Here is a 24874-nt window from a genome sequence, read left to right as displayed (position 1 = left end):
AATTAAATAGACGATACATATCTAGTAATAATTAATTGTGTAAGATTATGGCAAAATAACAACGAGAAAGAAAGATTAAAATTTCTTTAAGAATTTTTTTAAGAATTATTGTTGATTAATTATGATTGTTGATTAATAATGATCAGTTATTATATAATAAATGATGTATGTTATTATATAAAATATATATTTTCAAAAGAAATTAATAATTTCATAGAAGAGCTATAAGAATTGAGTTATCTATAATTCTATGTACAGTTTCTTAAGCAAAAAAAAAAAATAAAATAAAATAAAATAAAATAAATCATATAGAGCAAATATATAGATATATATAATAGAAAAAAAATAGATATAAAGTAAAAAGTGATCGTTAATATTATCTTTTTATTATCTTCTTCACTAATTATATTCAATAATTTTGTTATTAATAATTTTTCGATTTATATATAGTCTAATATATTTTTTTATAGAAAATAAAATAATAAACTTCAATTGTTGGCAAAAAATGGCAATTTTTATTCTAAGAGATAAGTTCACAAGATAAATATCTCTAGAATTAAATGATTAAAAAATCTAAAATAATGATTGCTGCAATATTTTACAGATATGTACAGATTTGTACATGTAATCACTATCACTTTGTTTCAGATTATATTCTGTGCGGACTTAAAAAATATAAATTATCTATCTACGATAACATTTATCTTTAACAAATATTATTATATTTAACCTTGTTTGAATAATATCAAATTATTGGATATCTTTAAAAAAAAATATCTTATATTTAAAGATTTTTATACTTCTTAACTCTAAAAAAAAAAAAATAAAATGATTTTAAACAATTCTTTTAATTTTGAGAAATATAAATGAAAGTGTGCTATTATATTTTGAAGTGAGTGTTTAAATTATAATTATAATATGTTTAAATTATAATTGTTAATATATATTCGATTAAATGATTGTTTTACTTGTTATCAATCGTGAAATATATTGCGTTTGTTAAAATTAACATTTAAATTGAAAATTTGGGTTAGGATTCGTTTCTTGTGAAAAATTTTAATAGGAAACGTAGCAATATTCTCCGTATAGTTTAGATCTTTTTCTATATAATTTTCATGTTTTCAAACCAATAAAAAAAAGCTTTTTAAATTGAAGATATTTTTAGAAAACTTTGATGAAGAAGTTCAAAGTGCAATGAAAATGATCATAAATTAGTTTTTCAATAGTACAATAGAAAAATTGCGATGTGATAAGTATTTTAATAAACATGAAAATTATATAAAAAAATAGTAGAACTTATTTTCAAATAAAATAAAAAATTACCTTTAAATAATAAATATTTTATTTTTCTTTAATATAAATACAACTTACTTTTAATTCTCCTTAATAAGGAAAAAAAAATATGATTTTAAGTGTGTTTGATGTAAAATATAAAATCGATTGATCGATATTGCAAGAATTGCTTGCTTAGTCGTAAATCGTAACTAACTTCAGAGCTGTTGTGAACAATGGCGACGTTTCAACGAAAGTGACATTCTGACGAACAAATGTGTTTTCACACTTTAACATTAATCTTCTTTTGTAGATATTAATTACGTTCATTAACTGCTAAATCAGCAGAAATCCGTGTTTTAGAATGGCTTTGAACGCTAACGCGTTATCCAGTGACATAAGCCGAAGAAATCCACAAGATGAATATGAACTCATTCAGAGGATAGGCAGCGGAACGTACGGAGATGTTTACAAGGTTCGTGGGTTTATATATTTTTATATATTTATATTTAAATGCATTATATTTACAAACAATTCGATTTTTTTATAGGCCAAAAGACTTTCCACAAATGATCTCGCTGCAATTAAGGTTATCAAATTGGAACCAGGTATGTTCTTCCAGTTTTTCCGCCTTTTTTTACAAATTTTCCAAGTTTTTATTCATTAATGATTTTATAAAATATAATAACTTATATGAATAGAAATAATAATTTATATGTTTAATTTATTTTATATGATTTAGAAAAATTGATTGTTACATTTCAGATTGTTTCTTATATAGCATTTTGCAATTAAGTTATAATTATGCAGACAATTATTGTTTATACCGTTTTTTTTCTTTTTTTCTTTCATATTTATATTTTTTTATTAAAATATATTTCAAAAACATTTGCATATTTATATATTTATATATAAAAATTGTATTATAATTTCATTATAAAAAATTAGAAATATATTAATATATTCTTTTATTAATAAATGAATTATATTTGTTTGATATTATTTATTTATACATATAATCAAAACAAAATGAATACATTAATATGGTTTCTTTGATTTAATATTATTTAAAGATTTAAAATTAAATGGAAATTTTATTTAAATAATAATTTAATAAATATTTTTATTAATGAATATTATAAGATTATAGGATATGAATATATTTTTATATACCATATATTCTTTAAATGTTTTAGGAGATGATTTCGCAATAATTCAACAAGAAATTTTAATGATGAAAGATTGCAGACATCCTAATATTATTGCCTATTATGGAAGTTATTTGAGAAGAGATAAATTATGGATTTGTATGGAATATTGTGGAGGTGGTTCTTTGCAAGATATATATCACAGTAAGTTTTTTTATTAATATTTTTTTATGATTCTTAATGAATCTTAATTTATATAATTAATATTCAAATAAGATATTTATGATAAAAATCATTTATTCCTATGATATATTGCAATATTAAAAATATATTATAATACAATGAATATTTTAATAATATTATAGTAACTGGACCTTTGTCAGAAATACAAATAGCATATATGTGCCGAGAAACACTTTTGGGATTGGCTTATTTACATAGTATGGGCAAAATGCATCGTGATATTAAAGGTGCCAATATATTATTGACTGAAGCTGGTGATGTCAAATTAGCTGATTTTGGTGTATCAGCACAAATTACTGCAACTATTAATAAAAGGAAGAGTTTCATTGGTACTCCTTATTGGATGGCACCTGAGGTATCCTGATTTGATTGAATAATTTTATGGAAATATTTTATAAATTTATATTTTAATTCATATTTGCAGGTTGCAGCTGTAGAAAGAAAGGGTGGTTATAATCAGCTTTGTGATATTTGGGCATGTGGAATTACTGCAATAGAATTAGCTGAATTGCAACCACCTATGTTTGATTTACATCCCATGAGAGCACTTTTTCTTATGTCCAAATCCGGATTTAAACCACCTACGTTAAAAGATCGCGACAAATGGAGTCCAACATTCCATAATTTCGTAAAAATTGCTCTAACTAAAAATCCTAAAAAAAGACCGACTGCTGAAAAATTATTACAGGTTATTATTTTTCTTTAATTAATAGATAATGTATGAATATTGAAATAAGTCAAAATTAGATGGAAAATATTTTAAATAAAAACTTTCGTTTCAGCATGCATTTTTTCAAGGAGAAATGAATAAACGTTTAGCTCTAGAATTATTGCAAAAAGTATCAAATCCTAGTCATATGTTCACTGAATTAGAAGCAGATGAAGATGGAGCTGTACCTAATGTTCCGCAAAGGATAGCATCGCGTCATACTGCAAGACCTAGACCAAAAAGTCCTATACCGCAATTAGATAGCGACGGTAAAAAGTTTGATGACAATTATATATATATTCTATTTTTCCTATAAATATAAATTACATATGTTACAGATCAAATTAATCTTGATGGAACATTGCAAAGAGACGTGATTTCACCATCTGTAGATACTAATCCATCATGGGATATCATGGATATTATGAATAACGTTAAGGTAATTTATATTTATCATGAAAATATTTTTTATATATAATATTTAAAATAGCATTATATATTTAATTATTTAGTCAGTTCATAACTGCGATGTTCATCCAGATTGTGGTATTGGCACAGCATTTGAAGATGTACAAGAAAAGTAAGTATATTTGAAATAAATATATTTAATCATATAAGTAAAGAAATATATCATTCTGAGAAAAATGAGAGAAGGAATGCTTTGAGATCTTTCTGCTAATATAATAATTGCTGTTTTGCTCAGAATCTTTTAAATAGAATATTAATTATTAATTAATTATTAATCTGTAGGGTTCTATAAATTTTAATTTTATTATATACTTCAGAATTATGTAAAACAAAACAGCAATTTTGGTCTAACAAGCGTCAAGCTGCATATGGCACGTCTGCTTCTGCTTTGCATATAATGCATTAATTATTGAAAATAGCAAAAAGTAAAAGTGAATTTGGAAATTTAAACATGCTTCTTCAGATTCAATTTATAATAATTTGACTTATTTTTAAAAGATACTTTTTTAAAAAAATTATAGCAATTTTTTTTAAATAATTTATATTCTTTATGCAATATAAAAAATTAAGAAAAATTAAAGTTTTAGTTGCTTCAAATAATAATTTTGTCATTGTATAGTTTTCCTAGACATGACATAGTTTATTTTTGTATCAGTCCTGTTGGCGCGAACGTTACAACAGATAATAGAGAGTCGCGTCGAAGCAAAACAGGCACAGAGATATTTCATATGAGTTTAAGGTAATAAAATGCAGGTAGTTTGGTGTGAACACATGCGGTTTTGAATTGAGATTCAGTGAAATTTAACATTATTATCATTTCCATTGAATATGTTAAATATGTACAAAAAATGGAATGATTTTTTTTTATTCAATTTAAAAAAATGTATTTTATTTTCCTAAAATAGATATGCATGTCATTTTAATTACTATTGATATAGAACATGAAAAAATTTAAGAATTTAAAGCATGAAGCTAGTGATCGCATTTTTTTTTTATATTTTTTATTTTTTTTATAGATATTATAGTTTATATATATAATATTAAATATATATATTTATATTTGATTATACTTTAAAAATAATTAATTTTTTTAAATAATATATATTACAAAGTATGCATGATAATCGATATAAAATTTAAATACTGCATGTTTAGAATGAAAGTTAAAAGGTCCTGATGTATATACTAATCCTATTATGCGTAAGTATTATTATCACATTTGTATTTTATTCTTATATGCAAATCTTTTTGCCTTGTTAAATTTATTTTTATACTTTTATTTTTGAAAATCATAATATTTTGTATATATTTTTTCATTAGTATCTTATGCATTTGATAATTTTAATAGAATAATACGATTTAATAAAAAATAATAAAATTTGTATCAGATGTGGCATATATTTATATAGTATATTTTATCTAAATTTAATTATTAAATCGTAATTTTTTTAATTAGTATGATCTCAAAATAGTAATTACTTTATCCTTTTATCTGATCTTTATTCAAATTTCATGATTCATTTCAATTTTCATAGCTTTAATTTCTCTGATCAGTTTGTAATTTTAATAATTTCTCCCAACAGGAGTCTATTGCAGTACATTGATGAGGAGTTGTTGCTAAGGTATTGGCAGGTAACCCTTTTCCCTTGCACCTTGCACCTTGCACATATACTTCCTTATGCCTTGCATTAAAATTATTTAGTTTTTATTGCAGCTTCATGCTAATTTATTAATCTATTTTCTAATATTCTTAACATATTTTTTTGCATTTTTATTTGAAGCACTCAAATTAATTAAAGCTTCTTTTGCATTATGTATTTCTTTGATTTATTCTATTAGCTACTTTTTATTTATATATTCTATGATGTTCTTAATAAATATTAATACTCAAAATTTATATGTAAATAGTGTAATTTTGGAGTTCATACTTTTGAGGTATAACTCTTTAGTCATAAATATTCTTAGTATTTTTCATTGCATGCAATTTTTTTTTGTAGTATAAGTTTTAAACTGTTAACCAGGTGGTGGAAATTTATGTATCTGTTGTAGATTACAATTTTTAATACATGTTCAAATTATATTTTTGTGATTTAATAATGGTAAGAAAACTGTGATAGATGAAATGATACCAATGTGGTAATATTATTATATGAAATCATATAATAATTAATGTTTAAGTAATGTTATAATAGTTATTTTGATTGAAAAAATTATCTTTACATTCTTTAAAATGAATTATGAATGAATTATTTCATATATAAAACAATTAATTACATTGACAAAAAATTTTCACAGGATTAATAACAAAAAAATGTGTTTTATAGTATATGATTATAGTTTCATATGTGCAGGGGGAATGCAATGTCGATGGTTGGTGGGCATTGCGACCAGCTATATTCCCTGCAGTAAGTAAATGATAAAATAATAGTAGGTTGTTTAATCTTTTGGTTGTAGATACAGTGATTATTTCTGTTACTTTTGGCTGAAAGTAACACATGCCTTTTATTCAGAATAAATAATTTTAATAAATATTTAAAAATATTTAAATCTTACTTCAAATAATAGTTCTTTTTAATATATTTTTTTATTAACAATTAAGTAGGGTGATAAATATTTATGCTAAAAAAAATTATGGAAAATTAAATATTTTGATATAAGAACTCATATAATTTAAATATTTAGTTTTTAAATATTAATATCTTAAAATTTTTCTTAAAATTTATTTATTAATAAGTATTGGATTAATATATGTATTATTAATTTTTCCTAAACACCACCTTTTATAAAGTATTCTATGCTCTTTCAAGAGAAAGAACACTTTAAAGTTTAAATACTAAATAATATGATAATAAATGCTTTAAAACTATAAAATATAAAAATTTTATATATATTGATTTTATCTATAATTCTTTAATCTCCTAACATTTTTTTGCATTTTGTCAATTTTATAAATGATGCTATATTTTTTTTATTTCTTGACTAATTATTATTGTTATTAATAACTTATTTTCTGATTATTATTTAAAAATTATTTATAATCTACTAACACCAGTAGCACTTGTTTTTAAAAGAAGAAAATTTCTAATATATGTTTTCCCTGGTATATAATATTTCTTAACACTTGGTGGTCTATTTATTCTTTTTCAGAGCTACACTTCCACTTGGAGAATCATCAAATGATTGTGAAGTGCATGGCGCATATTACAATATATCAGGTAAATATATATTTTTATAGTCTATTTCTTACAATTTTTTATCAAACTTTATATCACACAAGATTTTATATTAATTTTTGTTAATTATTTTTTACAAATTTAAAAAATTGAAAAAATCAATCAAATTAAAATGATAATTAATTTACAAATTCAAAATCAATGTAGCTTGATATCATAAGATTTAGAAATACTGAAAAATTCTATTAAAATAATAATATATAAAAATTAAATTTGATTAGGATCACAAGCAAGTCCCAGGCGTCATAGCTCTGTAGATGAATTATATGGTTTAGTGAATAGTACTCAGTCTTTGGCTGCTGTGAATGGACAACGTCAACGATCTCTTTCAGATAGTGGCCCTAGAGATGAATCTCCTCAATCGAATGGTAGGAGCATATCAATTTTTAAATTAAAATATTATATAAATTAAAATTAAATTAAAAACAATTAACATTGTATATGAATAAATACAATAATATAATGAATAAATGAATTTTTCCTAGGTCAAAATGAAATGTCAGGCGAAGGAGATCGAGAAGGTATGAGTCCAGATTTATTATCCGATACTCCTCCTGTTCCTCCGAGAAGAAGGGATAGAAAACGTCATACACCTCCTAGACCTATCAGCAATGGACTGCCACCAACACCTAAGGTTCATATGGGAGCATGTTTTTCAAAAGTTAGTATGATTTATGTATTTTCATTTTATTTCAATTAATTGAAGAAATTATTAATATTAGTAAATTAAAATAAAATTGAAATTTTAAATAAATTTTTTTATATAGGTATTTAATGGTTGTCCGTTAAGAATACATTGTACTGCAAGTTGGATTCATCCAGATACAAGGGATCAGCATTTATTAATTGCAGCAGAAGAAGGAATTTATAATTTAAATTTAAATGAACTTCATGAAACTGCAATAGATCAATTATATCCAAGAAGAACTATTTGGATGTATGTCATCAAGGATGTTCTCATGTCCTTATCTGGTAAAAAATATATTAATTATTAAATTATGTTATTATTTAAATATTATATAATTATTAATCATTATATAATTATTAATCATTAATTTTCTTAATTATTATATATATAGTATTAATTTTAAATTTTAGGAAAAACTCCTCAATTATATAGACATGATTTATTAGCAATGCAAAGTAAACAAACTCATAGGTTTTCATTACATATGAATAAAATACCTGAAAGATTAGTCCCTAGAAAATTTGCTCTAACTACAAAAGTACCAGATACAAAAGGTTGTACTAAATGCTGTGTAGGAAGAAATCCATATAATGGGTAAGTAAATAAATTTTATATTTTTCTCTATAGCATTGATAATAAAAATATTTAATGCAGATATAAATATCTATGTGGTGCAATGCCAACTGGAATATTTTTAATGCAATGGTATGATCCTCTTAATAAGTTCATGTTGTTAAAGCATTTTGATTGTACATTACCAACACCACTAAATGTATTTGAAATTATTATTACACCTGAAATGGAGTATCCGATGGTGTGTGTATCTGTGAAACAACCATATCAACAGAATAAATTAAAGTTGGATTTAATCAATATGAATTCAGGGGCAAGTTGGTTTCACAGTGATGAATTGGAAGATATGGATGGTTCTGGTATCTTTTTTTTTGATTTTCATGCATTAAATAAATTGATTAAATATTTCTATTATTTTTTTCTTAATTTAAAAACTTATATTTTTATAGCTACTGTGATACCAAGAAGAGAAAATCTTCATGTTATCAATGTTACACAATTAGAAAAAAATGCAATATTAGTCTGTTATGATAGTAAGTATAAAAAAATCTTTGTATAATATTCTTGATAATCTATTATATTTCTGTCCATTATAATCTATTATAATCTATATATTTCTATTTTAGATGTAGTAAAAGTGGTAACATTGCAAGGAAAGCCTAGATCAAGTAGAAAGCACATGTCAGAATTACATTTTAATTTTCAAATTGAATCCATTAGTAAGATCATTTAAAACAAGTAACGTAGTTTATTTTATTGTTAATATTAAAATAAATATTATTATAATCATTTTTTTTTTGATTTTAGTTTGTTTACCAGATAGTGTGCTAGCATTCCATAAACATGGTATGCAAGGTAGAAGTTTCAAAAACGGTGAAGTTACGCAAGAAATCAGTGATCCGAGTAGAACGTACAGATTACTTGGATCAGATAAGTATGTGTTTTTGTATTTGTACTTAATAATTTTAAGATATTAAAAAATAAAATGTTTGCAAATGTTTTAAAAATATAAAAATTAAATATTTAAAAATAAAAAAAGATTTCGATTTTTTTTTTTTTTTTTTTTTTTGATAGAGTTGTGATGCTGGAGAGCCACTTAGTTCAATCAGGTACACTGACTGAATCCGAAGGCGCGGATTTATATATACTTGCTGGACACGAAGCCAGTTATTAAGCTATCTTCCAACTGTAAATGTGCAGACTTAATGTGTCACGAGTGATTTGTGATTCCAATGACTGCATATAAAGTAAAATATGACTGAGAGGCAGTGGTCGATGTTGGTAAGAGAATTGCTATTAACCTGTTTTAAAGAGCATATGGATGAAACCAACATAATATCAACATATACATATATACATACGTCATTTGTCACTGTTCTCTATATAGTTATTGCTGCATAGACTGGTTATTTGCCGAGAAAAAACTTTTTAATGAAGATATAGAATTAATGATCTTTGAAGTCTGAAAATGAAGATCATGATGGAACAGATTAAGAAGAAGCATGATATATTTAAAGTAATATGTGAATTTGCCTAAATGCCTGACAAAATAAAACTTATACTAATTTTCTCAAAAAACATCTTATAAAATTAATATTTTCTCGACATTCTTTATGATAGTAAATATCTAGTAATCAGTAAATCTAAAATTTGATTTTTAACAATTTTTTCCATTTTTTAATTCAATTTTTTACATTTACGGGTTTTAAACAACTAGAGAACTATTCATATATAACAATATTTACTTATAGATATATGGATACTTATATTTTTAGAATAATTTTTAGATAATATAAAAGATCCTTACAATATTCGAAATAAATTAATTGTATCAACATAAGCTTTTTGTCTAAACTTTATACAAGTTATAGAAAATATTGGCCAAAGATAGTTTAAGTAGATTAATATATTTGAAACGAAGACAACGATTTAAATACAAATTAATTATCAAAAATATATCTATCAAATGGCATTCCCAATATATTTTTCTTGTATGAATAAAAAAAGAAAAGAAAAGAAATGTAAAATTAAAGTGTGTATACTCAATATAATGTATATCCTGTTCTTTTGTATATGTTTTATTTTGGTAGGCATTGGGCTCTTATATCAAAGTTACTTTAATAAGACATTGCGTTCATCAGTGTCTCTAATTTTGGATGATTGTACTATAAATACACAGTATAAATTTGTAAAGTAGTTTATGATGGCAATCATAAATTATTTATTTTATAAAGTATGTATGAAAAATTTTAGCTATTAATTCATACAAAACAATCATTTTTAGTAGATTCATAAATTTTTAACTATATGCACCATGGAATGCTTTATGTTTATAATATTAACTAGCAAATCTAACAAATATTGATAATATTGATTGGAAATTTAAAGAAGCGATTAAGGTAAAAATTCCTCTCCATAATTTTTTCTTAAAAATATGTGGCTTTGATGGATATATATTATAAATATCCAAAACAATTTCTTCATATTGTACATGAATTCAAATTTTAGGAGCACAATATGTCTATATATAATATATATTTGAATTTCAATGAAATATATTAGCATCTTACTTCTTCAAGATAATGACATTAAGTGCATTTTGTGTGATGGGTATCAAGACTGGGAGAAATGTGATATTTCTCATTTGTGAAAGACTTTTTAATGTGAACTGTATTCAGGAGGAAGAGTGCTGGATGAAATAGAGCTTATGGAACGCAAATATTACGCTAAGTATTTTTGCTTTTTTAAATTAATTTTCATTTGAAATTTGAGATTTTTTTATTTAATCTAAAATAAACAATATAATATTTTACGATTAATTAATTGATATCATTAATAACAATTAATGTTAATATCAATTGATATTATGTGATATACTATTATAATTTTTTTTGCATCGTTATAGAGAATAACGTCCGTATCTTTAATTAACAATTGTGCCTAAAAATTTTAGAAATTTATTATTATTATTTATTTATATAGAATAGTATTTCTTTTATTTACATTATGTTAACAATACTTATTTCAAACTTTTTTGGAATAACATAAAATAAAACGACCAATTTAAATACATCTTTTATGAACGTAAAAGTTTACATCTTTGCATGCTATGAATAATATAAAATAAAAGATATATTAGAATTTAAATGAAAGAAAAATTTTTAGTTTAAATCGTTATAATAAAATATTATACTTTCAAAGTTTAAGTTTTTAAATATTGCATGTTAAATATTAATAAAAAAAGAATAAAATTAAGCTAAATAAAACTAAAAATTAAACTAAATAAAAAAAATTAACTTAAAAATTGCAATTTACAAATTGCAGAAAATAATAGATCTCTTTAAATATTATTTTAAAGTGTAGTTCTTATTAAAATAAAGCTAATAAAATGGTCAGTTATTAATATTAAAATGAATAAAATTTACAGAGAATTAGAATAGAAACAATGAATAATGTTTCAAAATGAAAGTTTTAGTAATTATTCAAAATTTAAGTAGTTAAAATTAAAGTAAAGAAAATAAATTATAAATAATTTTTTATATAGTTTAAATTTTATTAGAATAGATAGGATTCATATTTTAATATTATTATTACCACACAGTAATATTAATTAAATTTAATATTAATTTAATTTGGTCAAGTATGAATGAAATATAACTTATAGCAATTAATAATTGAATATCAAGTAAAATTAAATATGTTAAAAATATTTGAATTCAAATATGAATTCAGGACGCTTTAGATATCATTTAGTAAATTTACGAATATCTGGCACTTTTCCATCCATTATTGATATGTCTATAGCTTGCAAACCAAAGTTATTGATTTGCAATGACAAGTATGAAATGTAAATTGAAATAAGAAGGATTGAAAGAGTAAAATTATCTTGGAAATGTTGAAATATTTTGGTATTTTATATGAAGATTTGCTGTGTAAATAGGTAGGATTACTAAAGAAAGTATTATGCTATGAAAAATTTGCTATAATAGTAACATTATAGTAAATAATATCTGACTGCTTATTGTTTGTGGTAAATAATTATATAAATATTTTGTCTATTGCTAATAGCATAAGTGGTGTAATTAAATTTTATTACAATTTATTTTTTTTAATAAAAAAATTTTTTGTTATAAGTTTAATTATTTTATTTATAAAATGCTTCTTTTTAGCAATCATCAGATTTTTAATTTAAACATTTTTTTAAGCAAAGAGACATTACAGTATTTTATTTTAATACAAAATAGAATATTAAATGGCTACTACTAAATGTGTACCACTTATGTTAAAGCAAAATTAAAGACTTAACATTAATAATTTATTATCATGAAGATAAAATAAAATTATGCTTAACTAAAAAATATTTTATGCTGAATATTTTAAATGATAAAAAATAGAAATGATAATGTGTTCACAATATGTCCAAGATAGTTCACTTTATCATTTTAAATATCACTCTTGTCTTATGTATTACTTTTAGATATCAATTTTTATATATTTGTTCAATGTTTCATTCCAAAAAGTGAACTAGAATTTATTTGTTTATCATAAAGCTTACGTGCATGCGAGCGAACACGTACAAAGTGATAATTAATTAGTTTAAGTCCTATTATTAAATGCATTAATTAAATACATTTGCTGAATTAATAACGACTCTTAAAGCATTAAGAGCATTCTTAAGCATTCTTAAAGTAATACTAGTAAGTTTTTTAAGAGAATATATACAGATAGCTTTTTAAAGACAAGAGAGATGTTTCTTCAGGGAATAAGATTAAGCAGATCCATATATCAGTATATTTACTCGTTTTTGTCAGCAATTTAGTATGCAATTACAATCAGTGCTTGAGCAATCAAATGTGAAATGTTTAATCAAATTATATAACAACACAATTAGAGAAGTCTAATAATGTTGTTTATATGAATTGATAGTTCTTGTACAGGAATGGTATGTAAAGCAATGTCTTCCTTGTATTGCTATATTAAGCATATACCATTAGAAGATATTGAGTGCTCGTAATGTGGGCATTTGAAAGAAATTGTTTTGTATTATTTATCAATTTTAATTTTGCTAATTATTTAATATATTCAATTTCGTTTATTGTATCACTCAAATTATTGATTTACTTTTCATTTTTGTTTTATTCAATACATAAATATAGAAATAGAGAAATCTTTTACATACTATATAGGATGTTAATGTATTCATAGAATACCTTTGGAAGATTTCTAAAGATCTTAAATGAATGGATTCTAGAGATTAAAGTAAATGTAAATTTGGAATATAAAAATGTTGATTAAGACTTATTGATTAAATTATAAACAATTAAAGTTTGTATAAAGAAGATGGAAATGTGAATTGTTTCATTACACCCTCGTTATATTTTTTAGTTTCGCCTCGCTTCATCTAATGCAAACTAAATTGTTTATAATTTAATAAATAAAGCCTCAATCGACATTTGTATGCTAACTTTTATATTTCTATTATTCTCTAAAATGATCGTTCAAAGTATTATAGCAAAATATTAACATCTCATATACTATGCAAGCATTTACGAAATGAATACTTTTTGTAAAAAATTATTTTAGAAAATTGTTTAAATTGTTTTAATTGTACAGTATATTTTGTTTTCTGTATACATATAATCAATATTTTCCAATTTTTTAAAGATAAGTTTCGGGTAAATGTACAATGGTGTGATATAGATTATTAGAACTAATGAAAGATAAAAATTCTATATACTTTTTATGCATTCAAAATAGATGTATTTGAATGTTATGTATGAAGATACATTTTTAATGTTTTATACGCATATGTTCTTTTAATAATTTTTGTCGAAAGTGTAAAAATTATTATGTAAAAATTTACATAACAAAAATTGAATGTTTATTTCGATAAGTCGTAAATAATGATACTGCAACGTTACCTGGCAAATTTTTCTATTATTATGAAGACAATAATTTCATTCATAACATAAAATGCACAGTGCAAAATGCATACACTGGAAAAGTGCAAGAACGTTTATGCTAATAACTTCTGAACAATGGAAAAGAGTAAGAGGAAAAAAAAAAAATAATTATATAAATACTCAATGACAGACCAACTATTAGAAAATATACATTTAGGAAAACAAAAACAGAAAAACTCAGAAGTATATTACATGCAAATTTTACATATCCATAGTCTACTTATGACCATAAAATTTTAAATAGATTTTTCAAGAATGTTTTGTTGAATGTACTGCATAGCTGAAGATATTTAATTTTTATTGAATCTTGTATATGTATGCTATGTACATATAAAATTAAAATTGTTGGTTTCATAAAAAAAATTAATATTTTGTATAGGTATTAATATTTTTTATGTAACCAACAATGTTCTTGTTTAATTCACACATAATATAGATCTATTCTATAGCAGTAGGACAAATAGTACGATAACATGTACCTGTCCATATTGACCAGATTAATGACTTTGCCTCTATTAATGAATAAAAAATATAAAATTATCTGAAAGTATTACAATATTATATTTACAAAAATATAAAAAGTAAATATTTTTGTTTTATATTTTGTAATACTTTTAGATCTTATATTCTATACAATTTCATTTTTCTTATTTTTTTAATAACAATAATATTATAGTATCCCGAGAGTGATACTAATGAAATTGTAGTACTTATTTTATTTATTATATTTTTCCTTAATTAAAAATTCCTAAAGAATTTTTTTGACTTTAACAAACTTTTTTCATCATTTTTATTTTATTTCTTATTCTATTTCTTTTAAAATTCATTAGTTCTGATTTAATCAAAACATAAATAAAAAAATTACTCTCAGGATTCATAAGTCATGGATTTTCAGGTGCTGTTCTATCAAGTTACAAAAATTGATTCGGTCTTCTGTTCAGCTATGTATTATGTTTTTCATTAAAAAATATATGTAAATATGTAAACCAAAATTGGAATATTTTAAGAGGCAAATTCGTGTTGTAAAAATGATGATACGACTTAAAAAAAATGAGATAAAGAAAAGGAAATGCGTGAAAAAGAGAGGTATATATAAATATAAATATATATATATATTTAATAAAAATTGTCCTTCGAAGAAAAAATATGAGTTGAAAGAAATATAAGAATTAGCGTAAACGACGATATCGAGATTTCGTTAGTTTGTGCTATTTCATAGGAGAAAAGAAAAAGAAAACTATAATTATCAATACTCTCAATAGTATGTTATTAACCAAAGTTTTAGTTGCGAATAGAAACAACAATGAAAATATTCTTATGAATGGAATTATAAAAAAAAATGTATTATTATCATATAAATGAATTCTAGCTTTAGAGAGCTTCTCGATGAGATGTTGTATAGAACAAAAGAAATAAAATAACTCTTTAAAGTTTTTGCAACAATGTTTTTCATACTCCTTATAAAAAAATATTTTCTAACATCTTAATATTTTACGAAATTTCTTGAAAACGTGCATGAGACTTATAATGCTCATATTTTAAGTCTTTTTTATACTATTTAATTGAATTATGAGGAGTTCAAAAAGTAATTGGAAAACATTGATATCTTAATATTTTAATGAAGCAAAAGTTACACGATTAATGTAACTTTTCTCTCTCTATCTATTACTTATGTCATTATTGTCTTATAATCTTGGTTGTTTTCTCTACACTAATAATAACGAAATTTATATATTTTGTTTAAAAACGCGTTAATAGATGGTATTATAGCATACTAAATAGCATTATATATTAAACAGACAAAATGGAAGAAATTTCTTAAATTATGGAACATTTGAATAATATTGATTTCAGTACTTATTATATAATGATCTTGTTATTAAAAAATAAAAAAAAAGGATGAACAATAGAAAATGATTTTTATGTCAAAAGGATCATAATAATAAAATATTTTTTCTTTTTATTATTGTATTATTGTAAGAATTATTTTATATAAATGGAATTATTATATTTCTGTACAACATCAATCGCAGAAACTTTGTAAACGAAATGAATCTTAATTTATTCTTTATATTTATATATGCAGCAGGAACTAATGGAGATTTGAAAAAAAAGGTTCTCCTAAAAAGAGAATTTTAATTCAAGATAATAATCAATTAATGTATTATATAGTTGCTACAGTTGTACATAATGTGTATTATAATGAACGATCTTATTTTTCAGTTCATTAAATTTTTCATTTTTTAATTAATATTTTTCTTTTCTTCTTTTTTGTATACAGTATTGCAAAACTAATTTATGAATACAATGTATAATTTACTCTTGTATTTGTAAACATGACTAGCCGAAGTCTCTTGTAAATAGACATTTCTCGTAATAAAACCTACCTGAAGTAACATTTGCATCTAATAAAGATTTAAACCTTTGATTTTATTTTTGAATTAAATTAAATTTTAGTAATTTTTTTATGTTTCTATTGAAGAAAAGAATAACAAAGAAAACAAAAATTGATAATAATTAAGTTGATTGATTATTTAGATATTAGTTTTTTGCAATTGCAAATAAATCAAACAAACTCATTTTATATCATATTATTTTATTATTGTCTAATTGTTAAATATACGACAGATTTCTTTCTGTTTTAAAAAAGAAATGCAATAACGATATACCTGTTAGGTTCTACGAATAAATAAAAGATAACACTTTTTTAACGAAATTATTATTGAAAAATAAAATAATGATGTTGAAATCCTAACAAGTTAATGCAAGTACATGAGCGATTGAAATATTCAAGTCGATATGTACATACATATATCGATTTACAAATCTGACTGACGACATTGAAATATAAAAATTTATTATTCTTTTTTTTCTTTTCTTTTTTTCTTCGAAAAAAATTATAACAATACAGGGCGATCATTTTTGATAAATTCTTTATCATAATAATTCACATCATTCAATTCATTCACATCATTCTTTTTTTATTAAAAAAAATAAATTTTATTTAAATATTTAATAATTATTAGCTCATTAATTCTTTTTTTCTTGTGTGAAGATTTTAATTTCAACAATTTTCTTTAATTATCCTGTATTATTAATACGAAATTTATATATACCACGGATTATTACAACATACGATAATTAAAACTTGGTTATAATGTTTTGTTTTTTTATCACTAATTTACCAAATATGACAAATTATTCGGCAGTATCTGTTTCAATGTTGTACGATATACACGTGCGCTTCAACACTAGAACTTCATATTTGCGCGAGAAATAGTTTATACAAGGCACGAATAGTAGAATACATTTCAATGAACGTAATGTGTACATAATAATATTTTTTTTTTTAATTTTGATCAAATATAAACATTAAAAAAAAAAATTTCTCAAACTAATTTATTATATACATATTTTTTCCATTGAAATATCTAACATTCCATTAATGTTATTCTTTATACAATATCTTACTTTTATTTATTTTCAATCTTTCTTTCTTTTTTCTATTGTACTAATACAATATAATCTCAAAGATTGTACTTTGCAGATCACTCAAAAATAAACTTTACTAGTTCGTGATTATGCAAACGAATATCTGAATAATAATTATTTAATCCTTTCGAATTATATATTTCTAAAAATTTTTAATTATTATATTTTTCTATCACGCATATTTTTTTTTTTCATTAAGTATGCAAATTAAATTCTAAAATCTACAATATGGGATCCACTAATTTCAAAAGGATTAAGAACATTAACAAACGTGAAATTCCCGTGTTCAAAGCTTCAGTTACAAGATTTGTACACTTTCATTGGCATTAAATTATGTTTCAATATGACCTTGTAACTGATCCACTATTTTTCTTACCCAGCCAGCTTGGCTTTGTCCCGCCGATACATCATCTTTCTCTTCGCCACAATTCTGTGCGCAATTATTCTGTAAACTATTTTTAGAACAGTACATTCCATTTTCAGATACACAAGAAGACTTCTCCAAAACTTTATAGTCCAATTCTTGTCCTTTCAAGAAAACTGATTTCACTTTCAAATATTCAGGTTTTTGAGCTATATTAGGTTTATACTTTGTTATTGCAACATTGTTTCCTGAAGGATTTATCGTTGTAATTGATTCTGTTCTTTTTTTTGTTGGTACAGGTGGTGCCAGCTTATTTTTGAATGGCGCACAATCCTCAAAAGGTTGACTTGAAAATGGCCTAGCCACTAGAACTTCTTCGATATCGCTAAATATTGCACTATCCCGGAACGCGTCATCAACATCTGCATCCACATAGTTCTCAATCGTCTCGAATGATTTTTCATAAAAGCTATCCGTTTCACTTTCTCGGTTTTCTATACTTTCTTCATCTTCCTTTTTTTCTTCTTTAGCTTGAGACTGACTATTCATCAACTGACGTTTGCTTTCGAAAAATAATAAAGCTGGATCTGCATAATCAGATTGAGCAATTCGGGCACCTAGACTCGAACTTCCTTGCTTATAATACAGTGAAGGAATTCTTAAATCTGAACTTCCTTTTGCTGTGCATCCCACAAACTCCTCTACATCTGAAGAAGATTCTCTTGATTGCTTCATCTTGCTTTTCTTCTTTAACTTACCTGTACTTAAAGAACGAAAGTATTTCGTCCTTTCTAATTCTTCGCTACACTCTAAAGTCTCTGTACTCATAGTATTTCTTAGACCCTGAAGACGATTTCCAGCTTTAGAAAGAACATTTTTAAATATGGTGCTCCCACTATTGTTCGCTCTATAGATTTTGTGATCAGGATGTATATTTGTAATTGTAGAAGATATATGGATCTCCGAATAAGCGTCTGTTAACGTATCATCCAAAGAACAAAAGAATGTTGATGTAGAAGTTGAAACAGAAGTTGGAAATTTAGCGATTCTTCCCTCTGGTTGGCACGTAGAAGCGTATCTTTCCATATCTTCTAAATTAATTTCTGCTGGTTTATCTGAAGCTATAGTAAATGGTCTTTCGCTCATAGGTTTACCATCTCTCTGTAAAAAGCGTGATTTTGTTACGTTCTGATTGCTATTAGGATGGATTTGGAAACTACGTGGAAGAGAACCACATTTTTGAGGCGAAACTGGTAATCCTTCACACAATTTAGTTAACCAAACTGCTGGACGAGTTGGACTATCATTTCCATCCAAATCTTTTTCTTCTTGTAGACCTTCCCATACATGCTGTAAGTTGTCATAATTTCCAAAGCCTTTAGATTCTTCCTTGTTAATTTCATTTGTATATTCATCATTCTCCGTTTTATCTTTATCGTTTTCTACAATTTGAACTTCAATCTCTTTCGGAACTTGAGCTGTTGATGGTTGAATAATTGTTTCTTCCTTTCTCGAACTTGAATTTTCTCTTATTCTAAGCGCAGTCTTGATAATCTTACTTTCCGTTACAATACTTTGTTTTTTAAATGCTTTCGAGATACTTTGTTTCTCAAACAATGCTTTCTTCTCTTGTACAAGATTGATCTTATTTTTCGAATTACTATCCACTGATTTATTATTTTCAGTTTTATTTAGATTATCGTATAGCAATTGCAGACTAGGTTGGTGGTCACGAGTTGAAGATAATGAATTCCAAGTATTATTCGTTTTAACAAAACGTTCTCGATGGCCTGTTCTAATACGCGATATCCTATTATTAACTGAATTATGTGCAATATAGTTTGTATTTTCTGAATCACTTTCATCAGATGTATCAGCAGAAATATGTTTATTGAAACGTTGCTGTTGTCTGACATTAATTATACTGTTCGTTCGTTGTTTCTCAAGAAGTTTTTGAAATTCTTGATTTTGCATCAGAATATGGCCAACTATTTCTTCAACTGTTTGTGCTTGAGTCTGTTCATTATTGTCTTTGGTTTCGGACGATAGAGAGTTTGCATGCTTGTCGTTTTCAATAATCACGCAATCGGTTTCAACTGTGGCTGATTCTGTATCACCCGTATCTTCTTTTTGCTCTTCATCAGATTGATTAAGACATACATAAGATTGAAAGCCTGGTTCTGATTTCCTTCTCCAACCAGTAAAGCGATCCTGAACAAAATATATGTGTTTCTCATAGTCATCATTTCTATATTTGATAAAAAAAAAATAAAATAATTTACAAATTTAAATACCTTAACTTTTGATCCGCGTCCATCTGAACCTTTAAATCCTTCTCTAGAATCATTGATGCTAGAATCTTCGTTTTGATTTTTTCGTGGCGATGCTGGAGAATCCTATTTAAATAAAATAAGATATATGTAATAAAATAATCCTATTTAAATTAAATACAATGAAAAAAATGAATGTTATAAAAAACATTTGGAACTATTTTTACCTCATTTGTAGTCTCAGATTTTCTGCCACTTTTTTTAAATTTCTGTTTAAGTCCTGTTTCAGATCTTCGTCTCTCTTTTTCCTGTTTCCGTTTTTCTAAATACTCTGGAGGTGCAGAGTACTGCTTTTTCGCCAATCCTCTATCTGCCAAAGCCTCTTCTAAGTGATAACAATTTTATTATCATTACACATTTTATAATAATATTAATTTATATAAAATATTATTGAACATATAAACGGACCTTCTGGTTGCGTTTGACCAAGCTCTAAAACCAATTGTCTCGCATGCGAAGGTATAACCGCATTATAATTTTCTAAAATCACCCTTTTTATTTGAAAAGTCCATTCTCTCTTTTGTTCCAAATTTCTTGCCTGATAAAAATAAATATATCATATTTAATTGAAAAAATATAATAATTTATAATCATATATAAATATTGTCTTACTTGTAAAGTATATTGCAATCTAGGATTATCAAAAGGAATTACGTGAAAACTAAGTGGTTCGCCTGGTATGCTTTCAATAAGCATTAAATTTGAACACTGTAAATATAAAATTAAATATATACAAAGTATTAATAAAATAATTTTATATATTATATAAAAAAAGATAGAATATTACCATAATATGAGCTTTGTAGACTAGAAGCCCATCTTCTTTCTTTTTAGTGAGCAGAAGCATACGATCAAATAAGAAAGCGTGTCTAGGAGCTTTTGCCCCTCGCATTCTGAATCTTCCTTCCGCTACTAACTCTCCACTAGTAGTTAAATCTGGACCAGGCCAACCATACAAAAGGGACTGAATTTCTTGAACACGCACCGCGTGCTCGTGTCTTCGTTTCATTGCGTTTATATGCTTTGCAATATCAGTCATGGCAGCTAAAGCCGCTTCAATCGCTTTGCTACCTTCAGTCTCATTTTCTCTTACTTCACAGTCTGCTGCATATTCTTTCGATAAGTTCTGTGAATGATTAAACATTGAACTTCTATTCATTCATGTCATCTTAGATCAAAGATTCTCAATTTTTTATAAATATATATCATCAAAATCAAAATTCCGATTCCATTACTAAGTTATCATATATTATCAAAATATAAAAATTATATTTATAAATATAATTTATAATTACTATAATAGTGTGGTTTTTTAATTTTAGTATATTTAAAATACAGTCTTCTAATAGTTATCATTAAAAATAATTATTATATATTAAAAAAGTAATTTTATTACTTACAATTGGGAAAAAATATATCTTTATCAATCATTCAAAATAGTAATATTAGTAGTTAGTAATATATATTTGGATTATTTGAAGTTATTCTGAATTGAAAATAAAAAAATGAATTTTTTGATTAATATACATTGTATAAATTACCTACATATTATTCAGTTGTCCTGTATCGCCATTTGAGAATCTCTGATCTAAAGAGAAAATTGAAGATATAATTTACCTCCAGAAGTAAGTGATACTTGAGAATCCTTTGAACAGGTTTCAAAAGGAATGATCCAAGAGGTAATGCATGTCTTAACGCTGTTTGTCTTTCTCGAAATGCGTATGCAGTCTTTTCTTGACTCATTAGATCGGTCAGAACGGAAACTGTGCTAAAATGAATTGTAATATTAAGTTATGGACAGAATAAATTAAATTTTAAATAACAATTAAATCCAATAAGTTTTATTGTTAAATTTTACCTTGGATAATTGGTACAGTACTCTGTATACACTTTAAATCCTGACTTGTGCTTTATGAATGTATTAGCCACACTAACTGGATCTAGATCACATTCCTCTATTTCTTTCAGGAACTCTCTGAAATAAAATCAAATATGGATAGTAACATAATGTAAATAATATAAATATTTTTGTTGTAAAATATTTAATCAAAAATTAATAATAATATTTAATTAATTAATTTACCTGTTAAACTCAAAAATATCCTCAATATTACTAAATAAGTTATTTAGCTGTATTTGATCCAGAAACGATGCCGAATCATTTCTCCAAAATATAAGGTAACCCTAATAGAATCAATAAATTAAGTTTTACAATTTATATTTCAATTAATTATATGTTTCTTGGCAATATTTACCTGGATAACTTGTCGTAGATGTTCTACGTATATCGCTTCGGTATCGACTATCTCAAGGAGCACCCTTTCCATAGGATTCCTATGAGGATCACAGTAACGTGGCCTGTGGGATAGTGGATCCTCCTCTGCGCTATTTCTTCTTTGATCATTGCCATCGTCTCCTATTCGACAGTTTGTCTCTGATATTGTCACTACTCCACTATCTCCAGAACCTGTTCATTTTATCATTCATTTATTGAGATTATATTACAACAAATTAATTTAAATTTACTTATCTTTATTTTAGATTTTTATTTATTTCTGTTGTATTTATTTATTGAAATTTTTAAAAAATTCTGCATAAATTACAAATATGTACAATCAAATGCACAATAAATATCCTAAAAATTAATTTTGATTTAACTGATAAATTACTTAATTTATTTTCATTTAATATCTAAGTAAGAATTTATCTTCAATACAACAGAAATAAAATTTACAAATATGATCTTATCTTTTTAAGCTGGTTTTAACCAGTATGAAATAAAAACGAAAATGAAATAGCATTTATTTGCAATTCAGGCCAAGACAACGGTTATCCTTAACGATAACTACGAAATACCGAGAGAGAAGTTTATTGCTACTGCTATTATCATTACTATCATTGTTGATTACACTACAAATCGAAGGAGAAAGTCGAAGGCCTTGGAATTTCTTCCGACTAATATAAATGGATTTCTAAGATATTTTCTTAGTTTTCTTAGATCTTAATATTTGTGTTCAAAAAAGATCCAAGATTCTAAAGAAAAATTAATTTATTGATTTCTTTAAATTAATATGAATCCTTTTTTTTTTAGGAAGAAAAATATAAAGAATAAATAGAAAAGTATATTTAATTATATTTATGATAATACAATATATTACCAATGAAGATAAAAATACTCTTAATACTCGATTTAAAATTGACTGTTTACCACAATAAATCTTCATCAATTGTTACTTTTTTGTTTAAACAGCAAAAATACAATTATACATCTATTTATCCTTTTAAAAGGATAAGAAACAAAGTTGATTATAAATCGTCACCAAAGTCATCAATTTTCTCAATAACTTCATCAAACCATTTTAGAGGAAAACCCCTCATCACCTTGCGAACTGGCGCAAGTGTCTGCCAGCGACTCAACTGATGCCAAATAAGGATTGATGGCGCATGTATTTCCCTGATTGCTGCATCCGCTGGAGGAGGTACTGGACGCAACCGAGCTTCCAGACAACGGCCTTCCAGAGTTTCTGCATCGTCTGTTGTACCTGAGTGGTGTCAGGCTATTGCTTTCGCGTCTATAAGGCTTCTTCTCCTCGACCGTGCACTCGTTTCTATCCTCTTGCCGATTGTTCTTCAATATCTGAAACGCTTCGTTCTTTTTTTCAGGCATAACATCATCGGATACAATAACGTCCACGCTGTTCTCCGGAGCTGGCTGTTCGGCCATAGCGTCATCCGATTGAGATTTGGACAATTCGGGATGGAATTGACCGAATATGGATGAACCTCTATGAGATACCAAACTCAAACGCTTCTGCAATGCCGCTGGTATGTTGCAGGCAGACGGAAGTACCACGTGATCGGTATAGCCATTGCCTCGACGAGCTAGCTCGTCGAACATCCCTAACAATTGGGGCACCAGATCCGTGGTTGTTCCTAAAACACAAGTAAAGAAATTAGGTGAGGTTTGCTGGTGATGGAATGAAGTTATTTTGCAATTCGTGGAATAACATTCAGTGTATAAATTTATTAAATATTTTACAGATTGATTAACAAAATCTATGAACGAGATATCTCTTTTATCGATTGAAGAATTAATAGATTGAAGAGAATTTTTGGTACTATGAGTTTGAATTTCAGAATTACTCTTCAACGTTTGATTTTATTAATTAATTCATAAAGGACACGGTTTAGTGATCCCTAGGACCGCTAAGTAACGTCTAGTGAATATCTTCACGATTTGGTGATATTCAATAGTGTTACATTTAACTAAGTCTATCTAACAGTCTTACATTTTACTCTCGTTTTAACTAAGATTTTAGATTTAAAATATTTTTATCGCTAAAACGTAATATACTGCAAAAGATATTTTACGTGGAAAGATCATTAGCCAT

General features: G+C 25.1%; 2 protein-coding genes across 9 annotated transcripts in view; one reads left to right on the top strand and one right to left on the bottom strand.

Annotated features, from left to right (window-relative positions):
- The first annotated feature begins 1492 nt into the window (after window positions 1-1492).
- hppy (MAP4K3-like protein hppy) lies at window positions 1493-24281 on the top strand. Of its 7 annotated transcripts, XM_086908081.1 has the most exons (23): window positions 1493-1747; window positions 1823-1880; window positions 2469-2624; window positions 2786-3018; window positions 3088-3351; window positions 3446-3641; window positions 3711-3811; window positions 3885-3952; window positions 4496-4579; window positions 5424-5462; window positions 6192-6245; window positions 6988-7055; window positions 7295-7441; window positions 7559-7734; window positions 7841-8045; window positions 8172-8355; window positions 8416-8693; window positions 8784-8867; window positions 8961-9053; window positions 9142-9268; window positions 9409-9615; window positions 9722-10567; window positions 15193-16695. In XM_086908081.1, the coding sequence occupies exons 1-21, from the start codon at window positions 1637-1639 to the stop codon at window positions 9506-9508; spliced, it is 2826 nt and encodes a 941-aa protein (XP_086764207.1). In that variant the 5' UTR covers window positions 1493-1636; the 3' UTR covers window positions 9509-9615; window positions 9722-10567; window positions 15193-16695. The 7 variants fall into 7 exon arrangements, with proteins under 7 accessions (XP_086764207.1, XP_086764208.1, XP_086764209.1 ...); XM_086908082.1 differs by lacking the exons at window positions 9722-10567; window positions 15193-16695 and adding an exon at window positions 24147-24281; XM_086908083.1 differs by lacking the exons at window positions 9722-10567; window positions 15193-16695 and adding an exon at window positions 23847-23973.
- The window catches only part of GEFmeso (Guanine nucleotide exchange factor in mesoderm), a 54356-nt gene continuing 46358 nt past the window's right edge, over window positions 16877-24874 (bottom strand). Inside the window, exons 2-12 of one of the 2 annotated variants that reach the window (XM_012494084.3) lie at window positions 23865-24416; window positions 22739-22950; window positions 22567-22667; window positions 22342-22458; window positions 22101-22251; window positions 21271-21609; window positions 21096-21191; window positions 20892-21021; window positions 20651-20808; window positions 20448-20549; window positions 16877-20364 (exon numbers count right to left, since the gene is read on the bottom strand). In XM_012494084.3, the coding sequence (XP_012349538.2) occupies window positions 18121-20364; window positions 20448-20549; window positions 20651-20808; window positions 20892-21021; window positions 21096-21191; window positions 21271-21609; window positions 22101-22251; window positions 22342-22458; window positions 22567-22667; window positions 22739-22950; window positions 23865-24416 (4202 nt within the window). In that variant the 3' untranslated portion in view covers window positions 16877-18120. The remainder of the gene's footprint in view (window positions 20365-20447; window positions 20550-20650; window positions 20809-20891; window positions 21022-21095; window positions 21192-21270; window positions 21610-22100; window positions 22252-22341; window positions 22459-22566; window positions 22668-22738; window positions 22951-23864; window positions 24417-24874) is intronic. The other variant, XM_086908080.1, reaches the window with a different exon arrangement.

Source organism: Apis florea, unplaced genomic scaffold, assembly GCF_048593485.1.
Source record: "Apis florea isolate Af1SG1 unplaced genomic scaffold, ASM4859348v1 contig_3036_pilon, whole genome shotgun sequence".
NCBI classification, from domain to species: Eukaryota; Metazoa; Arthropoda; class Insecta; order Hymenoptera; family Apidae; genus Apis; species Apis florea.
This window is presented reverse-complemented; position numbering and strand designations above follow the sequence as displayed.

Bases quoted from the DNA above. Each gene is read 5' to 3' on its own strand.
- hppy (XM_086908082.1), top strand. From the start codon at position 1,637: ATGGCTTTGAACGCTAACGCGTTATCCAGTGACATAAGCCGAAGAAAT. The intron at 2,625-2,785 runs GTAAGTTTTTTT...ATAATATTATAG, and splicing joins TTTGCAAGATATATATCACA to TAACTGGACCTTTGTCAGAA. The intron at 3,953-4,495 runs GTAAGTATATTT...TTTTTGTATCAG, and splicing joins TTTGAAGATGTACAAGAAAA to TCCTGTTGGCGCGAACGTTA.